Source organism: Lepidothrix coronata, unplaced genomic scaffold, assembly GCF_001604755.1.
Source record: "Lepidothrix coronata isolate B3197 unplaced genomic scaffold, Lepidothrix_coronata-1.0 Scaffold163, whole genome shotgun sequence".
Taxonomy (NCBI): Eukaryota; Metazoa; Chordata; class Aves; order Passeriformes; family Pipridae; genus Lepidothrix; species Lepidothrix coronata.
In genome coordinates this window covers 792,108-807,788 of record NW_016690343.1, presented here as the reverse complement: position 1 = coordinate 807,788, position 15,681 = coordinate 792,108, and the positions used below count along the sequence as shown (strand labels likewise).

The window sequence follows — 15,681 nt, the reverse complement described above, 5'->3', positions numbered from 1 at the left end:
GTAAATATTGTAGTATTTACCAACATTAAGCAGTCATCTTCTGTTCTTTAGAAAAAAAAAATCCTACTTTTATTTAAAGAAATGCTTATATGTAAGCTAGTCTTGATGGCAATCTTTTAATAATGGCTAATATAGATATATAAAAAAGTGCTAAGAATCAATTCAATAAAAAGCAAAATACCTTGTTTTGTAACAAGATTGTATCTGTATTTTTTCTAAATATGTTTGTTTTGACATGTACTTCTTAATGTGCCTACAGGGTCCTGCAGTTTATGTACTTTTAAGTCCTTGTGACTTTTGCTCTACTTTTGCAAAAGATGAGGAAATTCAACATTGCATAACAAAGTGTAAATAAATCCATGAATATATAACATTTAAACACCTACAGATATTTTCACTTCAGCTTTGTAAAGTTTCTGAGTAGCAGAATCTGGTGAGAAAAAATGTGTCTTGTCAGCTACGGGATTCTGTCATTATAATCCCTAGCTCAGGAAAGGGTGATGTAATGCCCAAATGTTTAAACTTCTGGGCTCAAAACTCCAAAGAAAGGGAAATCACTATCTAATGTCTGCCTACTGCAGTAAGTCAGCTATTGTTATTATTATAACAGGAGAAAATAGAACAGTTAATAGCTTTGCCAAAAAATGCAGTGTACTCTGCCCTTGTTCTCAGTCACTCTGGTGGCTGTTCAGGCCCTGGTTCAGGGATGTGCTTGAGCAGTGCCTCATTTAAAGGAAGAGGTCATTGAGCTGACTTAAATCATATTGATATGGATTTTTCTAAAATACTGGCAAATCAAAAGAAAGTCCCACACCGAGATATTTGAAGAAGCTCTAATGTAAAAGAAGGGTTCTGTGGATTTCTTTCTACAGTGTGATTTTTTAATATATTTATATAATCTTTGGACCAGTTTTGCCCTGTCATCAATGACTGGCAGTGGGAGTTTCAAATGGATATTGATGTATCTCCTCCAAAACAATTTAGGACAATTTTATAATCCCAGAACCAAATTTTTCCTTGTAGTGTCAAGAGTTAGTGTGAAATGTGTGTGTGAGCTCGTTGTAAACTGTGGTTCACAGTCTGTATTTCAGTCTTCATTCATCCATCACAAAGAAAGGGGCTAGAGAAAAGACAGACCACAGTGGATGATGGTGCTAATTAGTCTTGAATTCAGTGTATCTGAACATGACAAATGGCTAGCCAGGATTCAGCCATGCATTTACTCTGTTAATGCATTCATATCTATCCAAGGAAGAAAAAATAGCCCACTTTTAATTTTCCTTCATTACATGTCATCGGCTCAATTAACCTTTATACTTCTAGTAAGATACTGGCAAATTACTGCTTTCTTATTTTGGCTTGCCTGAAGATTTATGGCTATTAGCATTAATTTGTTTGCATTATATGGCATTTCTTTCTCTCTTTAACAGCAGCATGCACTTTACTCTGAATGTTTTTTTTCTGTGTTTGCTGCCATTTCAATATTGCTTACTAACATTTACTATATTTTGCTTTTTTATTTTGCTGACAAAGTTGCATTGATGAAAGCTGATTTGCAAGGTAGATAGCCCTGTGTGTATTAAACAAGACTGAAACCCCCAATGCACAGTTGGATTTCTGCAATAAATGCTCTGTACATTTCAGAACTAAAGCGTGTTATTTTGTTTCAGATTTTGTCTTTCACACCTCTAAAACAATGGGCTACATGAACCTTCATTTTCCAGCATAGCTTGCATAGAGGCTTTCAGTCTTGAATATGTTTGTATAGTGATTGCTTTAGTGCTTTGATCATTCCTTTTTGAAATTTCTTTATATTTCAGTAGTCTAGTTATGATTCTCTAGAAATAGAGTAGCTTTGTTTTTCATGCGTATGTCACATTTTGGCATGCCAGTTCATTAGTAGTCTGATTTTCTGCATTTCCTCTTTAAAAAGGAACCTGCATGGGATCCCTGAAGCATGTGAATCAGTTCTTGTCAACATTCCTGCCAAAGAATCCCAAACTGCCCTTAATTTCAGACCTAAATTATTTAAAATAATTTGTGAGATTAAGATAATCGTAATAGTGTAGCTTCATTTTATTATTTTTTTGAAATTTGTTTTTGTTTTTAATTTTATTATCCAGTCTTTCATATCCTGGAGTTTTGATTTCTGTGGCATCTGGCTTTGCGGTTTGAAATGTATTTACAGGAAGAAATAATGAAGTTTTTAGAAAACATTTAGCCAGTTAATGGTCTGACACGAGATTAAGAAATAACTCACAACAAAGTTAACATTCCCACTGTACCTGGAATAACTCTGCTTCCGTTTGTGCATTCTTATGTGTTTGACATAGCAATCTTACAACTAAAGCAAACCCGCCCTTTTAATGTTACGTGCTGCTACAAAATCAGCAAGTTTATGTGTGTTTGACTCGGTAACTCTTTGCTCATATGATTTGAGATGCTGGCAACTAGTTAATGTGACCCAGTGAGAAATACCTTTCTTTGGAAGACAAAGTGCAAGTCCTTTTTTGTGTGTTCTCATTAGGCCCCAGCACAACATGCCAAGAGGATTCGTGTGCAAACCAGGGTGTGTGCTTACAGCAGTGGGATGGATTCAGTTGTGACTGTAGCATGACCTCCTTTAGTGGACCACTATGCAATGACCGTAAGTACACAAAAAAAAATGACCCTCTGAATCCTTGAGAGCTTAAAGGCAACATTTGAAGCAAGTGCCTGAAGTGTTTTATTATTGTAATATCAGATATTTAAATGAACCGGTAAACCCTGTGAAAATCTGTAAGGCTTGTGATAAGAAGAAAGCTAAACTATACAGTATAAATTTTGGACAACGGGCAGTATGAAACAGTGGCAGAATTTGGTTTTGTTACACTTGATTCCGAGTCTAATATACTGATGGTTGGTTACCTGTTTGATATAGTTCCTTTCCTGCATAAATATTACAGACGGGATTTTTTTTCCTGATTGAAGAAACGTTTTACATTTTGTTATCTTAAGTTATATTATAATTTTGTAGCACTATCATGAGGGCTATAATTACTGTGAAACAGTTGACAAGGCTCATTATCTCTCTTTGTAGATTTCTTTAGGTGACACACTAAACATACCAATAATAAAAGCATGCTGAGTATTTTAGTTCTTTTAGATTTTATCTGAATAAAACTACACAACATACACCAACCATCTGGTCTTTCAGGAAAAGCTTAAATGTGTCAAAAATATGCGTCCTGATTCACTAACTTCGTAATCTAGTTTCATTCCAATCTAACCTTATTGATCTAAATAGAATTATACAGAAATGATGGTGGAATAGTAATGGAAGAGCCATAATGTTCCATGGTAAATGGTAAAAGCAAGCTACTGAGTTTTATTTTTAATTCATCACATTTGTAATATCCAAATGTTGCACATTTTTATATCTTCATGAAGAGGGAATTTCCCCAAGGCTTTTGGCTCAAATTGTATTTCTCATAAGGCTAGAAAATTAATTATGTGTAAAACCTAATTATTTATTCTCATGAAAGTTCCATAGTTTGAAAGCTGTGGAAAGAACAAAAAGGACTTACCTCAGTCTGTTTCTCTGCAGTTGCTCTCGCGGTAGAAATGGTATCAAAAAAATTTCAATAATTTGAGCAAAGGTTTAGATTTACTTTATGTATATGAGTTTGCAGTTCCAATCAGTATGTGTGACTAGTCATATTGCTAAACATATATTTTTTAAGGTTTCAGTCACCTATGGGCTACAGGAGAAAATTTTGCTTTTAAATTCTTATTTCCGTTTTTCTGTGATCTTTGAGTTGTTTCAAAAATAACTAAAAGCTATGAATAAGAAGTTACATATATAACATCTAACAAAGGAAAAACTTTGTTTATAAATGGTTTAGCAGTAATCGATGTCTGGACCTGAAGTATTCAAGTGAAAGCTAATCCGTAAATTTTGCTAATCGATGAACTTACATAAGAAAGATATTTACCAATCTGTGAAGGCTTATTTATATGGTAACATTATAGACTGCATTGCACACAGTTGAGATATTTCACAATATACTACTTCTGAAGATGGAAAAGGAGTACCTTTACTTTAGTAAATGGCTGCTAAAAATAATTTTTTACCAGATAAATCTCTTAAAAAATATTTTTTGTCACAAATATGAAATATACATTTACCTTGATATGGATATTTTGTAATAGAATGCAGAGTTTAGTAAATAATATATTTGAGTTCTGCTTTATCTTGACTCCTTAGATTAGTTCAGATACTGAAAAATCTGCAAAGCAAATCTAACAAGAGGGATTTTTCATAATGGTATATATGCCAGAAAGGAGGAAAAATTATGTCATAACCTCAATGTCATCTAGACGCTCCAAGATTGCTCTCTGCTGTGTCGGGGAAGAGCATAATGGGAAGAGAAATGATGAAATGTTACTACAGTTTTTGATAACTTGCGCAGGCTGCACACCACAGGGTAAACTTTGCAGCACTGAAGACAAATTCCCTTCCTGTGAAGAAAGATTATCTCAGTGACAGGTCTGGAATAGCACCTGTTTGTTGCTGAAAATGCATTCCCTTCAGGAAGGATGTAGGCACGTTCCCGAGCGGTGTGTGCGAGCACGTTTCCACTGCAGATTGTGCGTGGAGCGACGCTGGTTGAAAGAAGCTGAAATCTAACCCAGTATTGCTATGCAGGCAGGACCTTGGCTTATTTTACATGGAAATATACTAGTTTAGGTAGAACAGAGTATTCTGGACATCAGAATCTCATAAATAGAGGGTTTTAGTTCTCAAAGCCCTACAATTGACCACTTAAAAATAAGTGTCAGTGATAATACCAGAAACAGTTAAAAGTACTTGTTTTATGGAGATTTACATTCCCCCAGTATTGGATGTCCATGTCTTGGTGTTTGCAGAGAGGTGCTGGAGTGTGGCCTTGGTGACAAGAGGACAGGACATGCTGGGTATGGCCTGCTCCACCAGACCCATCACAAGGCACAGCTGAGTCCCTCAAGCCAAGCTGGTGACTGCTCTATGAAAATACACTCAGAAAGTATGCCACTCTTGCCAAAATGCTGGATAGATAAAGGATGAAGGAACAAAATGAGTGAGAAATAGCAGAGGGAACATCAATGTCAGAGCAGAGGGAGTGGGTGTGCAGCTGGGTGGGTGTTTCGCCCTCAGCCACAATTTTACCCACCACACCTCAGCACTGTTTTGTTCCATCAGTTCTTAGGGGACATATTTGAGCAGAAATGCCAGCAACAAAGGGGCCAAGGTGAGAGGAGATGTGTGGAGAGTGCCTAATCTAACCCCTCTGTTCAGAGTCAGATAGTACAAGTTGTCTGGGTCACCCTCTCCAAGGATGAAGACTACACAACTACTTTGGGTAACCTGTAACAGTGCTCATTCACCCTCACAGTACAAACATTTTCCTTAAGTTTAAGTAAGATTTCACATATTTCAGTTTGTGTCTATTGCCTCTTGTTTTCTCACTGGGCATCACTGAGAAAAATCTGTCTGCCTTCTTTACCTCCTATGCATCAGGTATTTTAAAACATTGAATGATCCCTATTGAGCCTTCTCTTCTCCTGGCTGAACAGTCCCTGGTCTCTCAAGGCTCTCATATGAAGAGAGAGCCCTTAATTTCCTTTGGGGCCCTTTGCTGGACTTATCCCTGCATGCTCATGCACTGGGGATCACAGCACTAGGAGATAGTGCTCCAGCTGCACCTCAGCAGTGCTGAGTAGAGGGGAAAGATCACATCTCTCAACGTTTCTGCAACATTTTACCCAACACAACCAATGAAGCTGTTGGCCTTTTTTGCCACAAGAGCACATTGCTGACTCATGCAACTTGTTGACTACCAGGATACCCAGATCCTTTTCTGCAAGGCTGCTTTCCAGCTGGTCAGGCCCCAGCTTGTCCTGATGTGTGGGTTTATTCCTCCCCAGGTGCAGGATTTGGCATTTTTTATGAGGTTCTTGTCAGTCCACTTCTCCAGCTTGTCAGCATCCATTTGAATGGCAGCGTACACATCTGGTCTATCAACCACTCCTCCCAGCTTTGTATCATCTGCAATTTGCATAAATTTATGTGCACAAATTACCTTGCTGCATTTGAGCTGATACTTTCAATGTGTTTCCCATAGTAACCTCAGTGCACAAAGATCTGACATACATCGGTCCTAGGCTTTATAATGCTAATGTTTCACATGTATCATTCTTGTCTTTAATTTCCAAAACAGAGAGTGTGGAGGAAATAATGAAAGAAATAGTTTCTTGAAAAGTGTTATAATACATTCTTCTAATACATTGTGCAAGAAGTTTCTTTAATCTTTCTGATAGCAGCAAATTATTACTCCTGTACTGTTCAGTGTATTATTGCAGGTGAAAATGTGCACAAGCCTAAAATGAAGATTTTTTTTTAAAAGTTCTCTCAAAATAAGTGCCATGTGAGGTAGATTGTTTTCTTTCCCAATCCAAGAGTGTTCTCTGTTTGTCTGCTTGGGAGAAGAGAAATTTCAGAAATGTACTCCTATGAAAAAGGACCTGGGCCTTACACTGGGCTAAATGTAAGGCTATAGTTTTACAACTGTCGTCAGGAACACCATCACAGAAATTTTATTTAGCTGCAAATCTCAGTAGTCCACTCCAGTGAGTATGGAATGCCTGTAGACCATAAGCCATGGTGGCAAAGGTGGGAACTTTCTGCATGCTGCAACTTCCTATTTGCAAGAAGATAAACAAAGCAGGAGAATTTTTGACCCCAAGATGCTATACAGTTTATTATTTTGTCATTTGATGTGACATGACACTTGGAGATTCAGGGCACCAGTGGTCTTTAGATGTGATAGACAGAAGTGTTACACTGATAAGTGTAAAGCAGACCAGTAGCAGTTGTTTCTAAAAAATGGGATTATATAAAGAGCGTACTAAAAGGACAGTTAATGGCTGTTCTTACAAATGGATGGATGGATGCATGCACCTCTGAGAAAACACATCATGAATATAGTAACTGTATCTAACAGCAGGTTATGTAGTAAAAGTTATCCTCCCAGGGAATTCAGCTTTTTTTATAAGAGTAAGGTTGAAAATTACTCTGGCACAGCAAAAAAAATCTATAAGAGATTATCTGCTTTTTATAAGTTTACATCTGTTTTTACTCGAGCAGTCTTTAAGTACAGCCATATTAGTGAATGTAATGGCACGTTTGTGGAAACAAATACTGCTATTATGGCATAGAAAATAGCAGACATAATAACATTGTCACATTACGTTAGTATAGAAATCTTCAGTGCCAAATTACAGGGCAGCTTCAATACTGTCTGTTACCATAAGGGAATAATGTATTGGCGTTGTACTTGTGATGGTATAACTAACACCATGTCAACACTTCCATTAAAATCCTTTTCTGAAGGGTTAGAACTTCACCACGCAGTCTCTCCTGACTAGGAATTCAACATTCTCAATCACTGTGAGTAACAAAACTTTTTTTAAAAATTCTTCTCTTTTATTTTTACTCTTTACAAGGAAAAATCAGAAGCCTTAATTTAATGGAGAGCTGTGTCAATATTGCAAGATGGGTTCACATAAAACGTTTGATTTTCTTGATATTTGGTTGTGTTATAGAGATATTGCCTTTCAGCTAAGACTATACCTGTCCTTTCCAGATTTAACTCCAAGTGAGTGTTGGCTTTCTTAATCCCCTTCCTGCATCAGGGCTGAAATATATATGTTTCCAGAAAATCAAGTCCTAATTATTTCATATTGAACACACTGAACAGTGGATAATTTTGGCTGTTGATGAGGATAGTAGGAGCAAGACATGGTAAAAATACATTTAAGTTTATGAGAGATTTGGATATTAGAGTATTTGACATAATAAAAATGACAGAAGGAACTGCATGATTCTCTCTTCAATGTAGTGTTTGGAGAGAGCGTTAAGTAATATTGAGGTTATACTTTAAACCACAAAACTCCTAAATATTGAGTCAGCATGCAGCAATAAGTGAGTGGTTTTATAAATACCAGCCACCTTCACTGCAGAACTCTGATCAAAGCAGGCACATACTCACACTTAATGAGACAAATCTTATGCTTTGTGAACATGTAATTAACGAGTATGTAACAATCCAGATTGCAAGGTGAGTAATTCAATATTGCACACAAGTATAGCTATGTCTTTCCTTAGGCTTTAATGTTGTGTATGGGCACACTATATTTATAATGTATAAAATATAGAAGTATTTATTATTTTCTGTTATCCATGCCACTGACTTTTTACAGTTTTCTGAGCCATCATATGGTGTTGAGTATTGAGTACTCATTCTCCTCTCACAATGTCTTCCTTCTCCTGGAATGCAAGTCCAAGGGTGATATTCATTCTCTTTGCATTATCAGTCCAGTATGACACAAATTATGGATTTAAATAGATTTCCTTCACATTTATAATTGATTTAGCTGTTATGGATACTGCATCTTTTGGACCTTTTTCACATCAAGAGTGTAAGATCAGTCTTAATGCTATTTTTGTGAGCAGGATAAATACCTAATAAAGAAGTTTAATTAATCCAGTGACTGAAAGCTGAACTAACCACAATATCCACTCTCAGTAGTACTTTCCAAAATACTATTACATATTCCTGGCTAAGACTTTGTAGTTGCTAGATACCAATAAACATATAACCTGCTATCAAGAAAAGGGATAGAAAATTCCTCAAGAGCACTTTAAAACACATTTTATTTTCATCTCCGGTAGCTGAGAATTAAAAAAATCTGTCCCTGATAACATACCAGTCTAAATACTTCATACAATTACTTTGCCACAGAGGCTCACTTTACACAGGAGAAATAAAGATAGCTGCGCATAAAATTACAATGCCTGGCAAAATGGTGGAATGAACTAATTGAAGAAATCTCAATTTGTTCAGCTCATCTTATCTGATAGCTCTCTATAATGAACATCTGGAATTTCTGGTGACAAATATCAGTGGCCTAATTTGTGTAATCTTCAAAAGAAGTAGGACTTTACACACATAGTCTTGAAAAATGAAGACAAGTTGAGGTGTGTAGGAGAATTAGAAAAACTGTAAAAAGGGTGAGAAGAGTGTTGCAAGTGAGCCATGGCTGTGGACCAAGGTGACTTTTTGTGTGTTTTTATTAGAAACCTAGTCAGAATAGACTGCACCTTGAACTGTCAGGCTCCTGTGATGTTATATGGCAGCACATGTTGTGTCAGCAAGAACTATGGAGCTTGATGCATGGATGACAACATTATTTCAAGGTTTTATTGGCCCAGCTCTGTTAGGTTTTTTCTCCTCTATTTTATGTGCATTTTGCAGTATGTAAATTTTGGCTTTTCACTAAGATATATCAGTCTATTAATCATGTAAATGAACAGGCAAGGTTTTCTTAACAGTTTAAAAACAAGTTTAAGAATTTTTTTCTTATATACACACAGTGGAGTAGTCAGTTAGATGAGCTATCCATGCCTAAAATAGTTGAGGAATTTCCATTTTCTTAAATACATTGCAAACTAGCCCTTTAAAAAAATCAAAATAATAGAAAGTTTTTTGGCAGTTATTGTAGAAGCTCTTAGATGTGAGAATATTTCTAACAAACAGTAATAAGTAAAGTTTTAAGTGGTATACTTGATACAGAAAAAGCCAAAAAGGAACTTTCAAGGTAACCAAAATACATTGATGTAATGCTTGTAGCTGAGACAGAAGCAAATATGCAACATTTCTGGCCTACTCAGAGTTATTTTCTATTTCACGATATTAAAAATGGAACATAGTGTCAGAAAATTGCAAGCTTCTTTCTGCCTCTAGAGGAATCAAGGGAGTAATTAAATTGGATTTTGGTATGTCAATAATATCTTTCTCTTATTAATGGCATAATAATTTTGTAAATCAAATTCTAGAAGTGTTTCCAGTGTCATAAAGGTGAAAATGATTAAGGGTTAATTAAACATATTCTCATGGAACTAAAATTGTTCAGTTGGGTATCATTAGATTCCTTTCTCTAGAAATTTCACTTATTACAATTTAATGGCATATTATGTACAGTTCAGACCTGAAATTTGTGTAGTCAAAAGCTATTGACAGTAATAAACATACTGGACAAGTGCTTTCACTATTCTTTCTCATAGATTTCTCTGAACATCCCAACAATATCATATATTAAAATCAATTCTGGATAGCTGAACTAGGTTAATCATTATACCCAGCACAGCTGGAATAGAATATTAACTGTATAATGGTGTCAGTCATTCATCTCCAACAAGCCCAAAAAAAAAAGGCAATGAGTGCCAGCTTTTTTAATAGGTGGCAGCTACAAGGGTCACAAATGGTAAGAAAGAAGAAGAAAAGCTTTCCTGAGCAGTGTCTTCTATAATCTATTGTATAAGAATAGCTCAAAGTGTATATGGAGAGTTTGGTAATGTATATCTATTTTATGTGTAAGATATTTAAGTACAATGGCACAATGGTGCTTCAGAAAGATAAAATTATTCAGTTTTTCTGTAGTCTGTACAGCTGGACTGGGGTTACTAAGGCAACCTGTTCTTCCTCAGCGTGTGTTCTGGCTTGACAGCTAGATAGGTGGGTTAGATTCACAGTAACTACATACATATGAGGAATCTGTATGCTCATTGCAAAACGAGATTTTGTTGGTCCCTTGACACCATCTTCAGAGACTTCTGTGTGTTCATTTGTGCCAGATGCTGCAGAAGATTAAGGCAAAGAAAACCCTTCTATTAAAAGCTGAATAAAGAAAATTATCTGAATCTGACATAGGCAAATAGAGGCATTTCAGAGTCCAAAGTAAAGATCTGAGCAATTGCTCAGAAACTGAAAATGGAAGCATGAACAGGAGACACGGTAAGGCACACAGAAGGATACGTTATACAGACATTTCTGCAGCTTTCATGATTTTGTTCCCATGCTGCAGGGTGGACATTGGACCTATTTTGACCACTTTTGGCCTACCACTCCACTTAACTAGCAGTTAATCTAGATGAAATATCTGTATTCTTCTTAGCACATACATCTATAAAGATGCCTATTCTCTCAATGTCACCTGTAATGTTTAAGATCCTTCAATGTTTCATTTTAATTTAGGCTTATGAGTCTTGTATGCTGATGTTGTGTTTGGAAATCTTTGTAGCCATTTTCTCCTTAGGTATTCTTGGATATTATGAAAGAAGGTAACAGAGTCAGTAATAACAGTATGAAAAAATACTGATGGAAGCAAATACTCCTAGGACCGAAGGAGTTTTACAAGGTTTTAGTGTCTGGTTGCTTAATGAAGACAACTGCAAAATGAAGTCCCAGCCTAGGGAAAACCACTCCATAATAAAAGCACTCAATACCCAGGTTGGGTATTGGAAAGTTGGAACTGTAGAAAAGAGGGTGAAGAACAGCTAATGCTCATGAAGCTCTTTGGTGCCCACAAACCCAATTAAAAGGTTGTGTTGAGAATGCATGTCAATATTGTGCTAATTCTGGAGGAATGCTCATGCTGCTAAGCTTTATGCTATCACTCTTCTTAATGAAGCTACACTTTGAATTGAAAACAGACATGCAAAATCACATCATTGCACGGCAAACATCCACACACTAAAAAACACTTAAAATGCATGATATGCGATATTCATTGTCAAAGTGCATTAATATTTACAGACACCATTTGCAAATCATCTCAAATTCTGAGTCTGCTTTACCATATAAGGTAGTCATTCCTATAATATGTTTTGCTGTTTAAAAATTCTCTCCCTTCTAAATAGTGTAAATCTTAAGAAAACTGCTAATCAGATCAATGATCTGATATTTGGACAGGACAGATGCTTTCTAACAGCAAACTGAAATTTAGTTACAATTTGAGTTTCAAATCACCAGTTGAATGACTGATTTTAATACACTGAAATCCAAAGGCACCATATATATGGTCATAGCATTTTTCCCCTTGAAATTAAACCCAGAGATTCTGAAATTACTTGAAATTCTTTCTACTCTCCTTTTCTCCCTCTTTATCCCATCTTCTGGATCACCAAAACGTATTAGCTTGGCCTCAGGTTGATTATGGTCATGAATTTTCTCATGATCCAGTAGTAAGTGTAGGTTGGTTTTCCTGTGTAGTCAAAATTTCATCAGATAGGTGAATTTCAAATACTGATTCTATCAGTGGCAGATGGTCATGTTAATTTCTTTAAATATGTTATTTTCTGCTTATCAAAAATAGCCTTTTCTTGTAACCTCATGACCCGTAATCGTAGCGGCTATCACATATTTGAAATAGTTTTTAGCTCATATCTCCTGTTTTGACCCTGAACCAGAGCTCCCCTGAAGAGAATCAGAAACACCACAACTCTTCAACACACCAGGAGGAACCCAAGGGCCTCTTTTTCTTCCTCCATTATCCGTATTGCAGAAGGATTTGTCCCTTCTTCACTGTTTCTCCTTCAAGCAGTTGTGTGCTGTACAGCGTACACACAGCACCTACCCTGTGTTTCTGGGAGATGTCAGAACCCCTACACAAGCACACTTGGGTGTTGCATGAGCAGTAAATTGGACACTCTAGAACAGTCAGGTTTGCTATGCATGCACAAACCATCTGTATGGCTCTTTCACAAAGGGTTCAAGGCTGCTCAGAAGTATCGGTCTTGCTACGGCACACAAACACCTGATATGTACATGGGCAAATGAAAAGTTTGAGACTCCTAAGGATCCAGCAGTTAAGCCAAACTGCTTGATATCTGAAAACTTTGGACAAGTATGAAGAATCCTTTAACTTTAGCCAGAATCCTAAAGTCAAAGACAAGTATGTTCAAGAGGTTACTTGGATATCTACTTGGTAATCTTTGCTCTTTGGCCAAGTTCTACTTTAGCACTGAGCTTCAGTCTTTCCTGTTTTATTCAGACTTTTTTGGTTTTTGTCTGCTAAAAGGATGGGGACACATTTTAATATGGGATTTTTTGTAATCCCTGAGGGCAAGTCTTTATAGGAGGAAATATTCAAAATGATAGTATCATTGTAATTGGAAACACTACCAGAAATAAATGAAAAATTATTCCAAATTGCTGGACCAATAGTGGCATGTCAGATCAAGCTCAGATAATTTCAGAACTCAGCAGATTAAATTTCTGTACAACTGAGGCCTGAACATTTTTGAAAATCATAATTTGGGGAATATTTTACTGAGCAAACATAATCCTATTTCCCCTGAATTTCTACCCTAAAGCTTTTATCTTTCTTGCCTCTACTTACTACCAACATGTAATACTAGTGATATTTAATTTGAACTACTTAAAGCAGCTTTACTGGGATGGCAGCCAACTTCAAAGAAAGCTTGTGTGACCCCAACAAACGCACAGGGCCGAGAGATGATATTTTCCCTGAAGATTAACCTTTTCCTGTGGATGATACTGTATGCCAGACAGCAGGGAAAACTTGTGGATGGAGATTCATAAACCTATAATAAAAATGCAGTGTATTGTAGTTTCAGATATGTAGAAAAGGTATTTCTTGCAATTTGAGTATTTCTGCACTGTGTCGGGGTTTTTTGGATCCAATTGATCACAAGATAAAGAAGTTGTCTAAGGAATTGCTCCAACTTATTTCTCAGTCTTCTAGGAAGAAGGAAGTCAGGATTAAGGTTGTGTAATAGTAACAATGTTGTAAAAAAATGTTGTTGAATTTAAGTGCTTTGGAAAATGTCAGTTTTGAAAGTTAAAACTGAAGTGTCTTCTCTACATTTAGAGCAGGAACAGCATCTTAAGTAGAAATATAAAATTCCCCTAGCACCCTTCTAATATAACCCTACATAGCCTACATAGAAACTTTCCCAAGAGTAAGAATTCTGTTCCTTTTTTTTTTTTTTTTTTTTTTATTTCTGCAAACTGCTGGCCCCATGTACCCTCCAAAATGGGGGTGTCAGCTGAAGTGGGAATGGCAATGATATTTTTAAGACATGCCATGTAATTCAGCATCACCAGCACAACTGCAGTGGCTGTGGCAGGACCAGCTGGGAGCAAATTTCAGACTTTTAAACTTCTTAGGCCAGCTCTGCATCCTAAGCCAAGATCTCGTGGAACGTCTTTAGCTTGATATGCCAGAAATAATTAGTTGGGGAGAGGATGCTGGGAACTGAGAGTGATATTGCTCAGTTTGTGCAAAGTAAGTTATTGATGTGTAAATATTGATGGAGTTGTGTGTTACACAGTTTTTAAAACCGGAAAGAATAAGTAAGAAAATAATGTGGAAGGCTGTAGGGAATCATAACCTTGCATATAAGTGTGGGGAGTTGTACAGCCTTAGGTCATAAATTCTGGACAATACTGGGTAGTTTGAAGCAGAGTTCTAAGTGATCTTAAGTACTAAGCAGGTAAGGCCTACCAATTTTTAGGAATAATAGAAAGTATGGGGAAGACACTCCATAGGCTCCATGAAATTCATTTTTAGATTTATTTAAACTGAAATATGGACTATTGAGAAGCACCTGTACACCAGCAAATACTATCCCCTCATGTAAATATTCTGAAATTAAATTTAATATGTATGTTTATGTGCGTAAAAATGTGAACGGGTACAGAATTATAAAAGTGATCTCATATGAAGACAAAATCTTCTTGACTAATATATTCTCAGACATAATTTAAATTACTTCTTCATATCACTCTTAAGTGATTCTGAATAAATTCTTTTTTCATCACTCTATTAAAATATAATTGCTTTAAAAAAAAGAATGTGAGGAGGAAATTTAATCATGGACCAATAACAGCATTTTGGAATTTTTTTTCTCTGACTGATGCATATACCAGTAATCCTCTTTTCACATTAAGATGTCTTCTTAATGTGAAATTCTTAGCTGAGTTTCTGGGTTTTTTGGCAGTGTGAACAATTTGTCTATTTTTTTTCCTGCTTGAAGATGAAAAAGCTATAAATCCAAAGATGAAGTTTAATATGAGTTTGCACATTGCAGATGTCCTGTTTTGTAAGCAGTTGTGTGAAAATTCAAGCATTTCATTAGAACGACTTGTTTAACTGGGAAGAGCCTTCATCTTTGTGGGCAAGTAAAATTGATAAAAGGAGTACGGAAGAAATATGCAGCTCAGAGGTCCCTGAAGACCTTTAGGATTTAACCTTCATTTGCTTTTTAATCTTAGCATTCTTTATTATTCTGTGGAAGCATGTGGTTTAGTTCTTCAAGTTGGCAGGTGGCAGCAATCCTGTAATTATATCTTGGTTCTATCCTGCCAAGGCACAAAGGAGAACCATGGTAATCCACTCCAGTGTATTTTCAGTAGTCACTGCATATTGCTTGTGCTTTTAGTATAAAATCCTATGTAAATCTCACTTCTAGTAATACAATTCCTAAAATTATATATATTAAAAAAAGTTTTTTAACTTTTGAAGAAAGTAACATAAAATCATTAGACTTCATATGCCACTCTGCCATTGAGAGCAAAAAAAGTGTCAAATGATCATGAAAAATAAATGTTCCTGTCCAGGCTGTCTCTTTTTTTTTTTTTTTTTTTTTTAATTTGAAGAACTCTTTTGGACAGCGGAAGAAAGTGGCTGTTATTTCTCACACAAATATGATTGTCACCATTTATGTTCACCTTATATCAGCTTTTAAAATGAAAATATTTGCAATGATATTTATTTTTGCTGCCATCTGTGCTCCAA

The 15,681-nt window shown here is 36.0% G+C and overlaps 1 protein-coding gene across 21 annotated transcripts in view; it reads left to right on the top strand.

Moving 5' to 3' along the window:
• Positions 1 to 15,681, top strand: part of NRXN1 (neurexin 1) — a 704,201-nt gene that overhangs the window by 348,699 nt on the left and 339,821 nt on the right. For 12 of the 21 annotated variants that reach the window (XM_017829343.1, XM_017829340.1, XM_017829336.1 and 9 more), the window contains 2 exons: positions 1,534 to 1,560; positions 2,528 to 2,647. In XM_017829343.1, coding sequence (XP_017684832.1) covers positions 1,534 to 1,560; positions 2,528 to 2,647 — 147 coding nt within the window. The remainder of the gene's footprint in view (positions 1 to 1,533; positions 1,561 to 2,527; positions 2,648 to 15,681) is intronic. The other 9 variants (XM_017829355.1, XM_017829338.1, XM_017829352.1 and 6 more) reach the window with 1 other exon arrangement.